Genomic DNA, 20,234 nt, shown 5'->3' with positions numbered 1-20,234 from the left:
GAGCAGGGTCATCAACAGTTGACCCATCGATATCAAGTGGACCAATCTGATTCATCCCCTTCCTTCTAGAGTTTACATAAGTAAAGAACTCTTTGCTGTTTTTCTTCGCATCCCTTGCCAAGGATCTCTTGTAATCTGCCTTCGCCTGCCTAACCTCCTTTGTAACTTGGTTACAGATCAGCTTGTATCTATCATAGGCTTCTGTGTCATGTGTTAATTTGTATGTATCCCATGCATTTTTCTTCTCTGCCATATGCCTCATTAGTTCATCTGACATCCATTTAGGCCTAAACGTTGAACAATATTTCTTAGTTGGTATGTAAAGCCTAGTAGCTTCCAAGATAAGTTCTTTGAATGCTTCCCATTTTGAATTTGCTGTTGGTAACATCATCAGTTGATCCCACTGTATAGAATTTAAATACTGTCTCAGTCCATCGTAGTCGCCTTTACGAAAGCAATACCCCTTCCCTTTACCCCTAATGGTAGTTACCTCTTTGAGTAACTCCCACTTCAGAACTCTGTGATCACTGCCACCTAGTGGTTCATTTATCTGTAGATTCTTAATGCATGAAGAATCACTACTGATAATCAAATCAAGAGTATTACTCCCTCTAGTTGCCTCCCGAACATGCTGATGTAGAAAACAATCATCCAATAAATCCACAAAAGCCTTGCTAGTATGTGAGTGACCAGCCCCAAATTCCAGTCAAAAGGAAGTTTGAATATGAAATGTTTCTATCCAGTTAGCATGGAGACATTTCACTTTCAGACTCACTTTTTCAAAGCATAGCCAGTCTAAAGCTAGCTATGGTCTTGAGGGTGGGGGATAACATACATGCACATTGCAAGATCAAGCCTGTACAACACTGTAAAAATTGAGAGCCCACCATTAATCACTATGCTGTTTAATCTGCTGCTATACAACAGCTACAAGGAAGTTGCAAAGTCCCTTGGTTGTGGCAAATGCAATAGACTATGAAGGGAAATTTATCTATATTTCTAGAAACATTTTGAATAAACATTGTATAACTGTTATAAGTTGTTATAATAGTGAAAAATACCTAAATTTCAGGTAGTATACCAGGTGTGGCAATAAATTTCCTGGACTGGTGCTGTTGTGGCCATGTTTGATGAGTTTGAAAATAAACGGAAGTAGTTCAAACATCCTCCAACAGATGGTGGTATAGAGATTGTTTCAGTAGGTTGACTGGTTGCAAGTAACAACCAGTTTCATTAGTGGTATTAGTGTTCCATGTCATGATTTTACAATGGAGCAACAAACGAATATCAAATTTTGCTAAAATTTGATATTTGTTTGTTTTGTTTTGGGAAAGGAAGGTCTGTGCAAAATTTGTTCCAAACAGCCTCACAGATGAATAGAAGCAACAAAGCGTGTCATCATGCAAAGTTTTCATCCAGACCGAGACTCAGTCTCATCAGTTTTCATCAGTCTCAGTCTGATGGTGTTTCAGTGCAACTCAGTGATGAAGTATCAGAGCATGAGAGAATTCAAAATCATCACCAAGGCCAAAAAGTTTAATTTACAGAAGCCCAGGACCAAGACAATGCTGATCATGTTTTTAGACAATCAAGGAATTTTTACTTGAAGAGGAGAGAATGAATGCTGTGTTCTATGTAGAGGTGCTTCAAAGACTACTGAAGAGCACATCCTGGGTGAAGCTGCAATTTCAATAGAAAGGCAGCTGGTTTTTGTTGCATGACAATGCTACCACCCATTCTGCACTTGTAAAGACATTTCTGGCAAAACACAGAACTACAGATCAATCAACTCTACTCTCTCGATCCAGCACCAGTGGACTTTCCCAAGGGGAAAACTGTTCTCAAAGGAAAGAAATTTCAGGATGTTGAGGACATAACGAAAAATGTAACTGCCAGACTAAACAATCTCTTTGAACACCTTCACTAACTCTTTTCAGAAACTTTTAGAATGGTGTAATAAACGCATTCGATCAGGGCAGGTGTGGATTACTTTTAATAAAAATAAAACCATTTTTGAGCTCTTTCACACTTTGTGTTCTTTTTACTAACACCAGTCCAAGAACTTTATTGCCATATCTCATATATGAAATTTACTTATTATGGCTTATGTATGACCCTTACCTCTGGGCTTGCTGCAACAGAACAAGAATCCTTTTTCCTGCACTTGTAACATCTGTTGAAAATGCGACTTTTGCACTAATGAAGTCAGATTTACTAGTATTTGATGCAAAGGCATATGTGATCATACTTCCTCCATCAAAACTTCCTCCAATATCTAGAATAATAATAATAATAAAAAAAAAAAGGAAATAAAACTAGAGAGAGATGAAAGTAATTACAGAATTAAATGTGATCACTGGTAATCAGAATCAACTACTTTACCATAATCAAATTCCTCAGAATGTACTGCATTCATCAAAATGCATAATATTTTCGCTGCTCATCAGAAATCAGGTTTTTAGCATTAGTAGAGGCACGAAATGTTAAAGAAAAAACTGCCAAGATTATAAATATACTCAACAATTCACACTATATACACCACTGAAAATAACAGAAATTATTTTAGTGGCATTTACAAAAGTATATCACAAAGTACTTCTTTAAGGAAAGTTGTTTATTCATTCATTTAAATTATTATTATAATTTGTATATATTTTTTATCATAAATTGCTTTGTCTGCCAAGATATGGTTGTTCAACACTCTAATTTTCCACCTAGGGTTACTTTGGTTCTTAAGTATCCACTGGATAAGTATTGTAGTTCATCTAGTATAGAGACAACCTTTAAACCCAATAATAATGGGTTTAAAGGTTACTAAACATGGTCATCTGACAACAACAGCTCTGGGGCTGTCTTCTCTATCGTCCCCCATACTTCTATCCATTCCCCCCCCAACCCTCAGTTTTCTTCCCTACTCTAACTGACCCAACCATCGCGCTTGCTCTAAATCTAAATTAAACTTAACTTAGCATCTAAATTTAACTCTACCCTAACTTAAAACTCCAATTCGGCCTTAACCTAATATGAAGCACTTAATTTATATATATATATATAGGCCCTAGCAACTGAAATCTTACGAAAATAGGTGGCAGCGCCTGCCAGAGTACTATTAAAAATCTACTGGGTGCCTGACTTGCCTAGCCAGGGCAAAGTCTGGAAAATGTTGGGTTCCACTAGGGCCCCAACAGCTAAATGGTCAGGTCAGAGATACAACACTACACAACATTTCACTCCCCATACACCTTTAAATCTCTGGCCTTCACAGAGTTGTGTGTCACACGTATAAATAATACAACGAGGAGATGGGGGGAAACCCCTGATGACATAAGAAAACTAACACATTTTACACTGTAGTATAGTATAGTACTGACATAAATTACAGTCAAATGGCTGTTAGTTACTGTGTCTTACTAAGCTAATATTAAAAATATCAAAAGCTTCATTTTAATCCTTTATTCTTTTGCTTTGTTTTAATCTTTTTAATCATTTATTTCACACTCCAACTTAAAATCTCATCCTTTATCTAAATCTTGGTTTTTCCAATAAATGTGCCAAGAAAGGATGTTGCATATCACAATTGGCTTGCACCCAAATCTCCAGGTTCATTTTCTGCCTACATCAAAGTTCATAACAATTGTAAAGCAGTTACTAATCAGTCCAAACTAGATTTTGAACAGGTAAAGAGTAGAAAACTTGCTACTTGTCCAAATGATAGTTGAGTATTCTGGTCTCTTGCCAAAGCAAAAGTTGCAGTCTGGTCTCTTGCCAAAGCAAGAGACCAGACTGCAACTTTTGCCCATCTCTATTCCCACGTCTGTTAAAACCACATGGTTCTATTGCCACCTCAGCTAATGACAAAGCTGACCTGCTAGCATCCTATTTTTCTTCTAACTCATGTATTGATGATCTTAATAAACCGCCTCCTACCATTCCCAGTACATTCCATTCCATGTATTCTGTCGCCTTCTGTCAAAAAGATGTCAGAAGAATTTTGAACAGTCTTTATACTAAGAAAGCACCGGATTGTAATGGTATTCCTCCCCTTGTTCTCAATACCTATGCTCTCAAGCTTACTCCTGTTCTTTGTCACCTTTTTACACTTTCTTATTCCACTGGAGTTTTCCTCCTGCTTGGAAATTTGTTCATATCCAGCCAGTTCCTAAAAATGGTGACAAATCCAATTAACGACTCATTGCACGTCACCCAAGTCAACTGGGTGCACTACATAAGATTTAATATTCTTCTTAACTAAGAGCATAGCCCCTCCACTTCTTCTTTCCTTTCTGTTCTTCATATATGCATGTACTCCCTATATTCAAATTCAGGATCCCACATGTCTGAGTGACACTACATCTCCGCTATTCCTACAATGTCTGCATTCAACGACTTAATCAGTACTTCAAATTCATCAAATTTATTTACAATGCTACTATCATTAATGTATATGCAAGTATAGTAGTAGTAGTAGTAGTAGTAGTAGTAGTAGTAGTAGTGGCATGTGATGCAAGAAAGCAAGTGTATGAGCTTATACAGTATCAGCCAGAAAAAAAAAAAAAAAAAACACACCATTCCCTCCAGATGCCTGTCCAGTTCCTCCTTAAATTTATTCAAACCTATCAACTTCCACAACGATAGATGGAAGTTTGTTCCAGTAATTAACTACACGTTGGCTAAAGGCAAATTTCCGCACATCTATTCTATATTTGTCCTTTCTTAATTTGAATTTATGCCCCCTTAGGTTCGTAATCTGAACAAGTGGAAGGATCCCATCAGAATTCAGCGTGCTCAACCCATTCAAGGCCTTATACACCTCAATCAGATCACCATGCAGGTGCCTAGTCTCCAGCCACTGCAATTTGCAGAACTTAAGCCTCTCTTGGTAAGAGGATCCCTTCATTCCCCTCACCAATCTTGTTGCCCTTCTCTGTACACGCTCAAGTAAATCTACATCCTTCCTAAAATGAGGCCTCCAGACCTGTATGCAATACTCAAGGCATGGCCTAACCATTGCCTTATACAGAGAGAGACAATCACCTCCTTCTCCCTGCTAGCAAAATTCCTATATATCATTGACAAACCCCATGACCTGCCCTGGCAGCCTGTCTGCATTGCTCAGAAAACTTCATATCTGACTGCACAATTACTCCCAGGTCTTTTTCATTTTCTACCACCTTAAGTGTAGTACCACACAGTTGGTACGTTTCTCTGGGGTTACTTCTACCCATATGCAGTACTTTGCATTTGTCAAGGTTAAACTTCAGTTGCCACTTCTTAGCCCATCTGCCCAAATTATCTAGATCCTGTTGCAGTAGCACACTGCCGTTGGCAGGATTGTCATTAACAATCCTACCAGGTGCTTTTCTAATGTTTAATTTCAACAATTTCTCCTCCACTTTGTTCTCAGTTATTACAAAATCATTAAGTATCCTGCTACAATTTGATAACCTTCTGCCATTTTCAAATCTTAATAATTCCTCATGTGTGAATGTAGATGCAAAATACTTATTCAGTCTGTCTGCTATCTGAGAAGAATCATCAACAGTCGAACCATCGATGTCAAGTGGACCAATCAGATTCATCCCCTTCCTTTTAGAGTTTATATAAGTAAAAAAATCCTTGCTGTTTTTCTTAGCATCTTTTGCCAAGGATTTCTCGTAATCTGCCTTCACCTGCCTAACCTCCTTTGTCACCTGATTACAGACTAGCTTAGGCTTCTGCGTCGCTTGATAATTTATATGCATCCCATGCATTTTTCTTCTCTGTTACGAGTCTCATTAGTTCATTAGATAACCATTTAGGCCTAAACCTTGAACCATATTTCTTAATAGGTATGAAACTTTTAGTAGCATCCACGATTAATTCCTTGAATGCTTCCCACTTAGAATTTACTGTTGGTAACATCGTCAGTTGATCCCACTGTACAGAATTTAAAAAATGTCGGAGACCACTGTACTCACCTTTACGGAAGCAAAAACCCTTTCCTTTACCCCTGATGGTAATTAAATCTTTAAGTAAATCCCACATCAGTACACTGTGATCACTGCCACCTAGTGGTTCCTTTATCTGCAAATTCTTAATACATGAATGATCACTGCTGATAACCAGATCAAGAGTATTACTTTCTCTGGTTGCTTCTCGAACATGCTGCTGCAGAAAACAATCATCCAATAAATCCAGAAAAGTCTGAGTGACCAACCCACAAATTCCAGTCAATATCTGGGAAGTTAAAATCCCCCATTATAAGACATTCCGATTTACTAGCCCACTCTATTTCTCTGTTCATTGTACTCATTCAAGTGATCAGGCCTATAACACACTCCTACTCTTATTTTTGCTTTCGCAGTGCTTATGTCACACCAAACTGACTCAACAGTGCACTGTTCATCTATATCAACTGGATGCACTTCTTTTGATTTTATGTTTTTCTTAATTAACCGCATAACACCTCCTCCCTTTCTATCCTGTCTATCCTTTCTGTACATTGTACTCTTCAAATTCCAGTTCAGCATTCCTTATATCTGTGTGACACCATGTCTCTGCTATCCCAACAATATCCGCCTTTGATGTCTTGACCAACACTTCAAATTCATCAAATTTATTTACTATACTTCTAGCATTGGTATACATGCAAGCATACATGCTCCATGCACATGTTCTTACTCTCAGTTACCCTAACAAATCCCATGTATTCATTTGTTCAATGAACCCACAGCAGGGCCTGAAATCCCAGATACCTTGCTTTCTAGGCTGCAGTATGTACCAATAGTAGCAATGCAAGAATCAGTTTCACATCTGCCTGCAGCTCTAATTAAACTATTATTCTGTGTACTTTCCCCAGGCCAGCAGTTTTCCAATCCACCTATCACAGCCTTGATAGCATTAGCAAATATTCAGTGCTCTTCTTATCAAAGAGCTCTGGAATATGTTAAGAGACAACAACTGAGGGTTGTTGAGAAATGAGTGTTTAATGGTAAATACATATCTTCTAGATGATAAGATCAGACTAACATTTTTTTTTTATTAGGTCTTATAAGTTATATCCATAACGTATTGTGTCTCTCTTCCCATATGGGAAGGGAGAGTCTGAACACACTTATAGGAATGTACATTTCATAGGAACACTAGATCAGCAGCTTTCTAGGGATAGTAACCAGTTGGTGGGCAGTCTCTACTACAATCTGGGCTAAGTGGCTAGTCATTTGAAAACAAGAAACATAATACAACATTACATCATGATGCAATAATATTTCATTGATTTGCCTTAATCAGTACTATCACAAAATACACAACAAAGTTTGGTCAAGGCCACAAAAACACAACAAATTAACAAAACAAAAATCCATTTGTACAGGCAGAACTTACCTTCCAGGTGTTGCCACATATAAGACACACATGTCCATCCTTCCTGTGCACACGATACTTCCCTTATTCAAAGTCTGCAAACATTATGCCAGATTGGTATCATGTTTTCGATATCCCTATGATGCCAACATTTGGTATCTTAATACCAATACTTCAAATTTGCTTAATATACTCCTAGCATAAGTGTACTGTGCACACATGCACCTGTTTTTACTCTTAGTAACCCTGATCCAGCCCATGCATTTGCTTGTTCCACAAGGAACTCCAGAAGGCTTTGTAATCCTTGACACCTTCAAGGCTCCAGCAAGTCCTACCAGAAGCAGCATAAGCAGCATCACTTACACCTCTGTTTTGCTGTTATTAATCTATTAGACTCTATATTACGTCCCAGCTTAGAAGTTTTTCGACCTGCCTAACTGCCTATATAACATCAGCAGATATTCTCGTACCCTTATTACCAATGGGCACAATAATATCACTTTTTGTGCCCTTAAAGGTATATTATGACCCATCTCCTAAAAATTCACTCCACTATCTATTACACAAATTTTCAATTTCTGTTGAATGCCTTTTCCATAGATATTTCCATGAGCACCTGATAGGCATCATCACTTCCTCTTCACTTCCAAGCCAGTCCACATACTTCAACTAGTCAACAACAATTCACCACCTGACTTCAAACTCAACGAACAAACATTTCCTCATTTATCTCTCCTACTTCTGCTCTTTGGAACAACCTTCCTTCACATTTAATTTCTGAAAATTACAGTCTACAAAAAGTCTAATGTCAACAAGAATATTCTGCATTCTCAACCTTCTTTGAAATTTTTGTTAAAAAAAAAGGGGTGGGGGAAAAAGAATTACCTTTCTGACATGTGTCTCCAGTATATGACGTAAATGAACAATCACAGGCTGTCTGATTAGTCTCCCAGTTTTCTATACACATACCCCCATTATCACAAGGCTGTGAATCACAGAGCATGCTACAGCCAGCTCTTAAATCACCTGAAAAAAAAAAAAAAAAACAGTATAAAATAAAATAAAACAAAACATAACATGGGCATCAATCATGTGTAAACTTAAAAGCACTACCTGAGCTATAAGCATAACAATGCAATACACTAAAAACTACATGACCACTTTGCCCTCACTACTGCCCCTGATAACTAGGAGGTGGGTCTCTATTACCTAGGTCACATCTCTAAAAATACCAGATTATTGTCTTAAGCCTCAATCATTCAAATATACACCATCTATAATACTTGTATTTACACTATTTACAAACAGATATATTATTTACACTACATACAACAGAATGTATAAATAAAACTTCAATTCTGTAAACAAATGATAAAAATTCTTCTGATAAAATTTAAACACTCAATATAAATCTCTAATGAGTGTAGTGCACATATTAGGCACTTCTTCATACTTACTAAATCCACCACAGGCTCTCAATCCATGGTCACCTGTAAAAACTGTTGGAAATTGTCTGACAGGCTCAAGTCACACTCAGAAAGGCAGATCTCTGTGTAGCTAATATACGTTTATTCAAAATATCCAGGGTAAGTCCCACCCTGCTCTTACTAATCTGAATTTTCCTGATACCATTTTCGCCTTTTCTCATATATATTCGGCATGGGGCAAGAAGCTCAGCTTATCATCCAACAATAGCCCAAGAAATTTAACCATCTTGATGGCTGGTTATGTATTCAAGCTCAAAGAACCCTTCAGCAACATACATTTTGTTTCTGTAAGAAAGATATCAAGCTTATGCATTACAGCTCTTCTGCTTTTTTTTCTAAAATCAATCTTGAATTCCCATAAAATACCAATAATACATCATCTGCATAGGCTGCTAAGTCACCACACCATTCCAATTCAGATTTAATATTTCTTCTAAGACATAATTCTACATAAGGGGCCCCCAAAAAAAAGCCTTGTGGAACTCCCCCTTGTTATATTCTTTTCTACTTGAACAAATTTATTTCGTAGTATAGGTAGTCGTCGACTTATGACCTATGCGCTTTACGACTGATCAACTTATGACTGCTACTGCATCTCGCACCGCGTTTCAGTCTGAACTGAGCATACATACAAGATTGTTGCTAGGAAGAATGCTATACACAATTCAACCCCCTCTCTTAATTAATGCAGTGCTCTCAGATTTTTCTACTACACTCACACGCCCTATCCTTGTGGTCCCCATAGCCCCAAAGCCTAATGGAAACAATTGTACGTGTAGCATCAGCCCACTGCCCAGTAACATGTGCTTGACGCAAATAAGCTAGTCTTAATCAATTTAGTCAGCTTTGCCAAACAAAACATCTTACCGATGTATGTCGTGATTCATGTGTCTCGATCTCTGTTTGGATACATATTACATTCACTATTTTTGGTTCAGTTATATTTGTGTTACAATTAGCATTTTTTTAAAATCCCTAAAAACATGTCAACCAAGAGGAAAGTGCCTTTGTCCACTCCTAGACCTGTCAAGAAAAAAAAAAAAAAAGGCCATTGATTTAGACACAAAACTGAAAGTGATCAAGCAGCATGAAGAAGGAAAGAAGGTAAACGCGATTGCACGTGATTTTAAGTTATCTCATTCTACAGTGTCAACGATTTTGAAAGACAAAAAGGGTTCGTGAAGTTGTTAAAGGTTCAGCACCCATGCGATCAACAGTGATAACGAAACAACGTACAGGGCCCATCCATGAAATGGAAAAATTGTTTCTTTGGATGGAAGATCAGATACAGAAGCGAACACCCTTAAGCCTTACAGTGCAGTCGAAGACGTCTAGCCTTCGACTGCACTGTAAGAAGTCTCCTTTGTATAAGGCAATGGTCAGGCCACACCTTGAGCACTGTATACAGGTCTGGAGGCCTCATTTCAAGAAGGATGTAGAGCTGCTGGAATGAGTACAGAGAAGGGCAACAAGATTAGTGAATGGAACAAAGGGTTGCTTTTATGAAGAAAGGCTTAAGTTTTGCAAATTACAGTGTCTGGAGACTAGGCACCGGCGAGGTGACCTGATAGAGGTGTATAAGGCCTTGAATGGTTTGAGCATGCTCAATGCCGATGGGATTGCTCAGAATAATCAACTGAGAGGGCATAAATTCAAATTGAGGAAAGACAGATGTAGGATAGATGTGCAGAAATTTGCCTTTAGCCAGTGGGTAGTTGGTTGGTGGAACAGACTTCCATCACTTGTTATGGAAGTCGATAGCCTAAACAAATTTAAGGCTCAGCTGGACAGGTATTTCGAACGAACAGAGGGGTGAAATGGGAGTGGTGTTTTTTTTTTTTTTTTGGCTGATGCTGAATAAAGCTTGCTTTCTTGCATCATATGCTTCTACTACTACTACTACTACTACTAATAATAATAATAATGTCTCTTTCAGATGCTGAAGAAGCATGCCAGAAAAAGATTACACTCAGACATTTATAGCAAGTACAGGATGGTTCAAAAGATTCAAAAGAACAATCAACCTTCATAGGGGTCTTTGTCACTGGAGAATCAGCAAGTGCGGATGTGGAATCAGCTCAAGAGATTGTTAAAAGTCTGGCTGAAATAATTACGGAAGGAGGGTATTACTTTTACATCTGGATGGCCATCCACCTCCATCCAGATGTAAAAGTTGTTTATTTGCCGCCAAATACAACTCCACTCATTCAGCCTATGGACCAAGGGGCAATTGCCACATTTAAGGCGCACTATCTTCGAACCACTTTCGCCCAAGCTATAGCCGCAAGAGATGCCAACCCAGAACTATCTTTGCGAGAGTTTTGGAAACAGTACGATATTTATAAATGCATCAAAAATATTGCGGCTGCGTGGGAGGCTGTGACAAAGAAATGCATGAATGGAATCTGGAAAAACTGTCCAGCATTAATACTATCGATGAATTTGATAGTGAACATGAACTTGAAATGGTTACAGAAAATATTGTAACACTGGCAAATGGACTTTCTTTAGAGATTGAAGTGGCAGATGTTGAGAAGCTGGTAGAGCAAGAATCTGGAGAATTTACGAATGAAGAACTTATCGCTTTAGAAGAAGAAAGAATGGCTGAAGAAGAAAGGATGGAAGAAGAGAAAAATGAAGATGAGGAAGAACCAGAAAGAAAATTCACCACTAGAGGGTTATTTGAAGGTTTTTCTCTACTAAATAAACTTCTTACACAATTTGAGGAAATGCATCCAAACATCAAACGATTTGCAGGGATTGAATGAATGGTACAAGATGCTTTTCTGCCATACCGTGAAATTTACGAGCAGAAAAGGAAACAAACAATTCAGACAAAAATCAACATGTTTACGAGAAAAACAACTCCCACTACATCAAGTGGTGGCACTGATGACCCGCAGCCAAGCACGAGTGGTCAGTAAATATTTCTTATCTATTTTCTACATATTTTTTGTTTAGTTCTTTAAGATAAAATATTTTTTAGGTTTTATTCAGTATTTGATATCTTTTTCATAATATTTTTTATTTTTGTAAATAGTAAACCAATTGTGTTGTACACAGTGTCTGATTTACCTAAACTGGTCCGACTTACGTCCAGATCGCTTTACGACCGGTCGGTCGGAACCTAACATGGTCGTAAGTCAACGACTACCTGTATAACTTTCCTATTTAAAAAGTAGTCTTGCATCAGTCTATACAAAATTATAGCCGTCAATTTGGTGTAATCTTCTCATAATAAGCTCCCACCATTAATAATCGTTCAAAGCCTTATACACCTCAATCAGGTCACCTCGCAGGTGCCTTGTCTCCAGATGCTGCCAAGCAAGCTCAATGCTGATGGGATTCTTCCTCATGCTGAGATTACGCACTTGAGGGACATAAATTCAAATTGAGGAAAGACAGTTGCGGAATAGATTGTGTGGAAATCTGCCTTTAGCCAGAAAGTGGTTGATTACTGGAACAAACTTCCATCTGTCATTGTGGAAGTTAACAGCTTAAATAAATTCAAGGAAGAATTGGACAAAGTTTTGGAGCAAATGAATAGGTGAAATGGGAAGGTGTTTTATGTTTTTTTTTTTTTTTTTCTGGCTGTGGTTGCTTTCTTCATATAAGCTTGCTTTCTTGCATCACATGCCATTACTAATGCTTACTCACCACAACTTTGTGCAATTGGTGTTTAAACATGTCTTGCAATTTTTGTAGACAAGTACGATGTCAAACGCTAAGGAACAGTGAATTTGCATCAAAACAGATTCTGAGACTTATGAAATCCTTAAACAAGTGTTTGGTGATGATGGTATGAGTCAATAAGACTTCTGAGGTATGCCAGCTGCATACTTCTCCATTGAGTGCTTAACCTTGTTAAGCACATTGAAAACACCATCTTCAGCTAATCTGCACCTCAATACATACTGTTTCTTCGAAGCCTAATGTCTTTAATTATACCTTTTCTCTAAACTATTAATCAGTATTCTTTCTAATACCTTCCCTAGAATTGACAATAGTGCCATGGGGTGGTAAGACCTTGGACATTGTACATCTTTGTCTTTATTTTTCAACAAAATTTTTATGACATTATCACGGGCAAATTAGCAGTGAAGGCCTTTTAACTTAAATCAATATTAGGTCTAGGAGTTTTCTTGCTCCTTTCTTTCCTTTCAGCTCCAAGGAAAACCTCATCTTCATTCATATCATAACTATAATTTAAACTTTGAATTTTTCTCTGTTCCACAGTCCCATCTCCTTCACTATCATTTGGAAATAACTCTTCAAGGATATCAGAAATAGAATCAAGGTATCCAAAGAACCAGAACGAACTGCATACTGAATTCTTTCCAACTTCACTTTTTCCATAATGATTTTGTAAAGAAGTCTTCACGGATCTTTATTTCTTTCATATTGTACAAAATCTTGCTGTGACTTCCTTTTGCACTTTCTAATTTTTCCCAGATGCCTTCTCTTTAATTCCCCACATTTTCTCTTATAATTCTCTGCTATATCCATTTTCCATCTTCTGGATCCCCAAAAATCTCCATGTACTATTCACCCTTTTCTTAATCTAATTAGATCCCTATTCCACCATGGCACCATTAATATCTTTCTCCTCCTTCGCCTCCTTGATATGCATGAGGTTTTGAATACAGAAGTGAAGAATTTAGCGCTGCTGTTCCACTTCTGTTTAGTTTCCAAAAACTCAATTCATTTCTAATTATTTGTTTTAAAATTATGGTATTAACCACAAACCTAACTGCATCACCATTTCTAATGCTTCTTTCAAACTCTTCAATCTCATACATAATAACGTCAATCTCATACTTAAATGGTCACTAATACACATCTATCCACAAAAATCCAATTCTTTATCTTAGTTATCATAGAATTAATACATTAGCATTATCAGAGGCATATGATGCAAGAAAGCAAGCTTATCCATCACCCAAAAAAAAATAAATAAATAAAAAATAAATTCTCATTTCACACATCCATTTGCTCTATATGTTTGTCAAGTTCTTACTTGAATTTATTTAAGCAATCCACTTCCTAAACGACAAATGGAAGTTTGTTACAGCAATCAACTACCTGCTGGCTAAAGGGAAAATTTTGCACATCTATTCTACAACTGTCTTTCCTTAATTTGGATTTATGCCCCCTCAGGCTTGTAATCTGAGCAAGAGGAATAATCCCACCAGCACTAAGCCTACTCAACCCATTCAAGGCGTTATACACCTCAATCAGATCACCTCGCAGGTGCGTAGTCTCCAAATGCTGTAGTTTGCAGAATTTAAGCCTTTCTTGGTAAGAGGACCCTATGTTCCCTTCACCAATCTTGTTGCCCTTCTCTGTACTCCTTATAGCAACTCTATATCCTTCCTAAAATGAGGCCTCCAGACCCATATGCAGTACTCAATGTGCAGCCTGACTATTGCCTTATACAATGGGACAATCGCCTCCTTATCCCTACTAGCAAAATTCCAGTATATCATTGACCAGACCCCATCACCTCTCTGGCAGCCTGTCCGCACTGCTCAGAAAACTTCATATCTGATTGCACAATTACCCCAGGTCTTTTTCACTCCCCACACCACCCTGAGTGTAGTACCACAAAGTTGATATGTTACTCTGGGGTTCCTCTTACCCATATGCAGTACTTTGCATTTGTCAATGTTAAACTTCAGTTGCTACTTCTCAGCCAACCTGCCCAGCTTTTCCAGATCCTGTTGCAGTAGCATACTGTCATTATTGTCATTAACAACCCAGTTAACCTATGTATCATCTGCAAACTTGAACATTACTCCTGATATACCTTCATCATTAACACTGATAAATATACAAAACAACAATGGGCCAAATGGTGAACCCCGGGAAGGACTCCAATAATAACATTATCCCTCATTTGAATGGAATCTAGAAGCCTGAGAGAGGTTTTGGGTGCACTGCCCCACATGTGGGAACATTATTCCATGGTAGGGCAATGCAATTTGTACAGAGTTAACAGTGGTTTGGAAGAAAAGTGATGCCAAGAGCAAAAGAGAAAACCCAGTTTTTTTAAGATGCAAAGGAAGCAATATTTATAATGTGCTTATGCCAAGAGAGATTAGAAGTCAGAGTGATCCCAATAGATATAATCTTGCCTAGAAATCAGAGTGTCATCGAAGATAAGCATATGAGCAGAAGAATGCTTTTTTTTTTTTACAAGATATAAAACGTTTCAGAAGTTTTAGAAGAAATGAAGTCAACTAAGTTATCTTTGCCTCACTGGAGAATTACCTAGACATCAGCATTTAAGGAATTGGTAGTGGATATTCGAGAAGTTTAATCTGTTTGTGCAGAGAATGTGCATTGATCTGATACCAAAAAGTTATACATATCTGCCAATTTTTAGAAATCAAAAAATGGAAGACTTTCAACAGAGATCCAGCGTAAGCTGAAATGCTCAAGTAAATATGGCTTCTCAAAGCTTTTCTTCCAATTAATAAATAAGTAATTAATACATGTCATATGCTGTTGCAGGTAAATTACACATGCTGTCATGAAATGCAATAACAGATAATGCAAAATCTTTATATTTCATGGCTTGGTTGAAGTCAACTATAGTTTACCATGCCAACTTAAGTAACTTTAGCATTAGCATTAGTAGAGGCATATGATGCAAGAAAACAAGCTTATATGGCATCAGCCAAAAAAAAAAAAAAAAACCCTTCCCATTTCACCAATCCTTTCATACCAAATGTTTGTCAAGCTAGCCTTGAATTTATTTAAGCTATCAACTTCTATGATGAGAGATGGAAGTTTGTTCCAGCAATCAACTACCTGCTGGCTAAAGGCAAAATTTCTATACATCTATTCTATAACTGTCTTTACTCAATTTGAATTTATGCCCCCTCAGGTTCATCTGAGCAAGAGGAAGAATCCCACAGCATTGGGCCTGCTCAAACCATTCAAGGCCTTAACCCACAATCAGATTACCTCACTGTGTGCCTAGTCTCCAGATGCTGCAATTTTCAGAAAGCCTTTCTTGGTAAGAGGACCCCATCATTCCCCTCACCAATCTTGTTACTCCTACTCTGTTGGAATAAATACATCTATTTTCTATACTCTAAATCCTTCCTAAACTGAGGCCTCCAGACCTGTATACAGTACTCAAGGCTTGGCCTGACCATTGCCTTATACAAGGGGATAATCACCTCCTTATCCCTGTTCACAAAATTCCTGTATATCAATGACTAGACCCCCTTAACTTACTCTGGCAGCTGCACTGCTCAGAAACTTCATATTTGACTGCACAATTATCCCCAATTCTCTTTCAATATTCACTTCCCTGAATTCAACACAACCCAGTAGGTACATTTCTCTCGGGTTACTGCTACCCATATGCAGAAGTTTTGCATTTGTCAATGTTAAACTTCAGTTGCCACTTCTCAGCCCATCTGCCCAACTTTTCCAACTTTGCAGCAACATACTGTTATTAAGATCCCTCCCAACCTTTGTATCATCTGCAAACTTTAACATTAAGCTTGATATACCTTCATCAATATCACTGATAAATATACAAAACAACAATGGGCCAAACCCCAAAATCTCGGGGGGGCACCACTAATAACATTATCCCCGAAGAGCAGTATCCGTTGATTACCACTCTGTCTTCTCCCACTCAACTATCCTTTTATCCATTGTAGCAACTTGTCCTTAATGTCATCCTGCTCCAATTAGTACAGTAGTCTTTCATGTGCAAAGTATCAAAAGCTTTTCTGAAATCAAAGTATATGATATCAAAATTATTTTTTGAATCCAGTTCTCCAGTTGAATCTGTGTTATAGTATCCAATCAAATTGGTCAGACAAGACTTCCCCTAAACGAACCCATGCTGTGTCTGAATTATTACTGCTATCTTGTCTAGATGATCCTGCAATGCTTCTTTAACCAGTGACTTCATTATTTTCCCTGGAACAGAAATCAAACTAACAGGTCTGTAATTATTCTTAATTCCCCTTTGTGAATCTCCAGTCCGTGAGGATTTCCCTCGAGTCCAAGGATGCTCTCATAATTATGGCTTAGAGTTTGGTTACTTCCTTTGCCACCTCCTTTAATATAACTGGATAGATCCCATACACCTCAGGTGCTTTATTATGTTTAACTTCAACACAATTTCTCCTTCACTTTGCTCTCAGTTATTACAAAATCATTTAACTCTCTGTTAGAGTTTGATAAACATCTGGCCCTCTCCTCCTTGAATAACTTCTCATATGTCAATGTAGATGCAAAATATTCATTTAAGTTTGGCAGCTATCTGAGAATTATCTTCTACAGTCAAACCACTGATATTCAAGTGGTCCAATCTGATTCATTGCCTTCCTTTTAGAGTTTATATAAGTAAAAAACTCTTTGCATCCATTGCCAGCGATATCTCATAATCTGCCATTTGCCTAACCTCCTTTGTGACTTGATTACAGACTAGCTTGTATATACCATAGGTTTCTGTCGCCTGATAATATATATGCATCCAGTGCATTTTTCTTCTCTCCCAAGTGTCTCATTAATTCATCTGACATCCATTTGGGCCTAAACCTAGAACAGTATTTCTTAGTTGGAACAAAAAGCCTAGTAGCTTCCAAGATTAAGTCCCTGAAGGCTTTCCATTTAGTTTAGAATTCACTGTTGGTCCCACTGCATAGAATTTAAAAACTGTCTGAGACCACTGTAGTCACCTTTAAGAAAGCAAAATCTCTTACATCTTTAAGTAAATCCCACATCAGTACACTGTGATTGCAGTCATCTACTGGTTTCTTTATCTGTAATTCTTAACGTATGAATAATCACTGCTGATAGTCAGATCAAGAGTGTTACTCCCTCTGGTTGCCTCTCTAACATGCTGCTGTAGAAAACAATCATCCAATAAATCCACAAAAGCCTTGCTAGTGTGTGAGTGGCCAACCCATAAGTTCCAGTCAATATCTGGGAAGTTAAAATTCTCTATTATAAGACACTGATTTACTGGCGCATTCTATTTCTCTGTATAACTGTTTATTGTACTCATCAGAGGCATTAGGCCTATAACAAAATCCTACCCTCATTTTTGCTTTCCCAGTGCTTATGTCACACCAAACTGACTCAGCATTGCACTATCCATCTATGTCAACTCGATGCACTCCTTAGATTTTGTGTTTCTTAACTAACAGCATAATCCCTAATTCCTTCCTATCCAGTCTCTCTCCTTTCTGTACACATTGTACTCCCTAAATCCCAATGCTGCATTCCTTATATCTTGTGTGATGCCATGTCTCTGATATTCCAACAATATCTGCCTTTGATGTCTTGACCAGCACTTCAAATTCATTAAATTTATTTACTATACTCCTAGCATTGGTTTACATCCAAATATATATGCACCTGTTTTTATCTTAGTTACTCTAAGAAAAGAACAGGTGCATACACAGTACACCTGTTACACAAAGTTACACAGCCCACGTATTTACTTGTTTCATGACTCCCAGCAGTTCCTGAAATCACCAGCAACTTGCTTTCTGGGCTGCTGCTCATTCCAACACAGGTAGTGCAAGAATCATTTCCACCTTTGCCTGTGGCTACTGTTAATCTATTAGTCTGTGAATCTCTCCCCCCACAAGCTAGCAGTTTTCCGACTCACCTAACATTGCTTCGATAGCATCAGCAAATATTCTTACATCCTTTCTATTTAAGTGTATCCCATCCCTGTAGGAGCAATCTCTCCTGTTAACAAGCACAGATCATTCTGAAAAAAATTTTACTCCATGAGCCTTGCACAATCTCTCCAGGGCAGAATTGATTGACAAGGCTCTCATTACTCTAGAGGCTCACATCTGGTGAGTATGGGCTTGGCAAACCCAGGATCCTGAGCTGGATATCATCATTCTACCCTTTCTTGCTTTCTTGGTGATTCCCTTCTAATTCTCTCTCTCTCTCTCTCTCTCAAGGTAAGGTGGGAATTTTTTTTTTTTTTGGCTGGTGCAGAATAAGCCTCAGGCTTCCTTGCACCATATGGCTAATAATATCCTAATAATCTTTTACACTTAATGTCATTAGTGTGAATGTGTACAATGATATCATCTTTTGTGCACTTAAACTTGTTTACAAGTATAGTTACACTACTCAGCAAATACTAAGTAATGTGATATTCTTTCATAAACAAATTCTGTCAATGAAAACAAAACACTTACATATTTAAATAGTCCCCTAGCTTCTTTTAACAAAAAAAATGTAATTACAATACACAAAACAGAGCAAACCACCCAATAACCAATTTCAATAGCACACTAAAACTCCCTGAGATTAGTGGCATTTACAAAAAAACAAGCACTGAAATAAGGTAAGATTTTCTTTATTAGAAAAATCATATGTGTAAAAAAAAGCTATCAAAGCATATGATAAACAAAAGTCCAGATATATTTTTTTCACCTACTGTTGTAAATACACACTGCAACACGGTTGCTACACTCAAATTAAACATTTATAAAGCTATATAACTTTTGATTTCAAGTACATGTCAATAAATTTGCTAGATTCATAATTAAAAAAATAATATATCCATATATGAAAAATAACAAAGCAAAAGATAATTGGAAAAATAAATATCAGAAGAAAACTAAACTTGTCATAAACAAAGAGTTGGCTGATATGGTTATATATACAGGGGATCCTCATTATCCGAGAATAATTTGTTCCTGAAAATTCGACTTAAAATGGGGACCAAATTTTCATAATGTTTATTATTTAAATAAAACTAAATGCAACTAGACATAATATTTTAAGATACTATATAATATCAGTGTAGATACACCATAGATAACTCTTAAAGAAAAACTACAATCATAGTGTGAAAGGCATAATTTCATCTGTATCTCATATTGTGCTCGTCCTTCACGAGTTGCCCATGTATTGCACTACCTCAAATAAGTAATGCTTCAATAGAGAAGACTATTGTTACTTATTCTCAGGCACCACCACTCAGACAGCACCGTTTCAAAGTTAGTTGGCTTTTCATCGATAGGTCAAAAGATGCAGCCAATGAAAAGCCACCGACACTGTTTCAAAGCTTTCAAAGCCGATGAAAAGTCAACTAGCTTTGAAATGGTGCCGACTGGGTGGTGGTGGTGGTGCCCACTGAGAATAAGTAACGATAGTCTTCTCTATTAGTGAAGCATTACTTATTCAATGTAGTGCAATACGTGGTAACTTGCTGTGAGGAATGGGGAAGTGTGAGTGGGAGTAACTGTCCCTTTCTTTTTTGACGGCATTTCTTTCTCTTCTTTTCCTACTATCACTTTTCTATATTTTTTTGCTTTCCTAAGTCTAATAGGGATAGTATGCAGATAACACAGTTTCTTATCCCATACCATTTTGCAAGCAGTGCAGTCTGGGTGCCCACTG

The 20,234-nt window shown here is 37.5% G+C and overlaps 1 protein-coding gene across 1 annotated transcript in view; it reads right to left on the bottom strand.

Moving 5' to 3' along the window:
- Positions 1 to 20,234, bottom strand: part of axo (axotactin) — a 564,741-nt gene that overhangs the window by 207,943 nt on the left and 336,564 nt on the right. The window contains exons 23-24 of the mRNA XM_090371184.1: positions 8,227 to 8,367; positions 2,122 to 2,275 (exon numbers count right to left, since the gene is read on the bottom strand). Of these exons, the coding sequence (XP_090227310.1) occupies positions 2,122 to 2,275; positions 8,227 to 8,367 (295 nt within the window). The remainder of the gene's footprint in view (positions 1 to 2,121; positions 2,276 to 8,226; positions 8,368 to 20,234) is intronic.

Source organism: Mastigoproctus giganteus, chromosome 4 (assembly GCF_048544385.1).
Source record: "Mastigoproctus giganteus isolate SK-2022 chromosome 4, ASM4854438v1, whole genome shotgun sequence".
NCBI lineage: Eukaryota > Metazoa > Arthropoda > Arachnida > Uropygi > Thelyphonidae > Mastigoproctus > Mastigoproctus giganteus.
The sequence above is the reverse complement of the archived record's forward strand: the minus strand, read 5'-3'. Positions and strand labels throughout refer to the sequence as shown.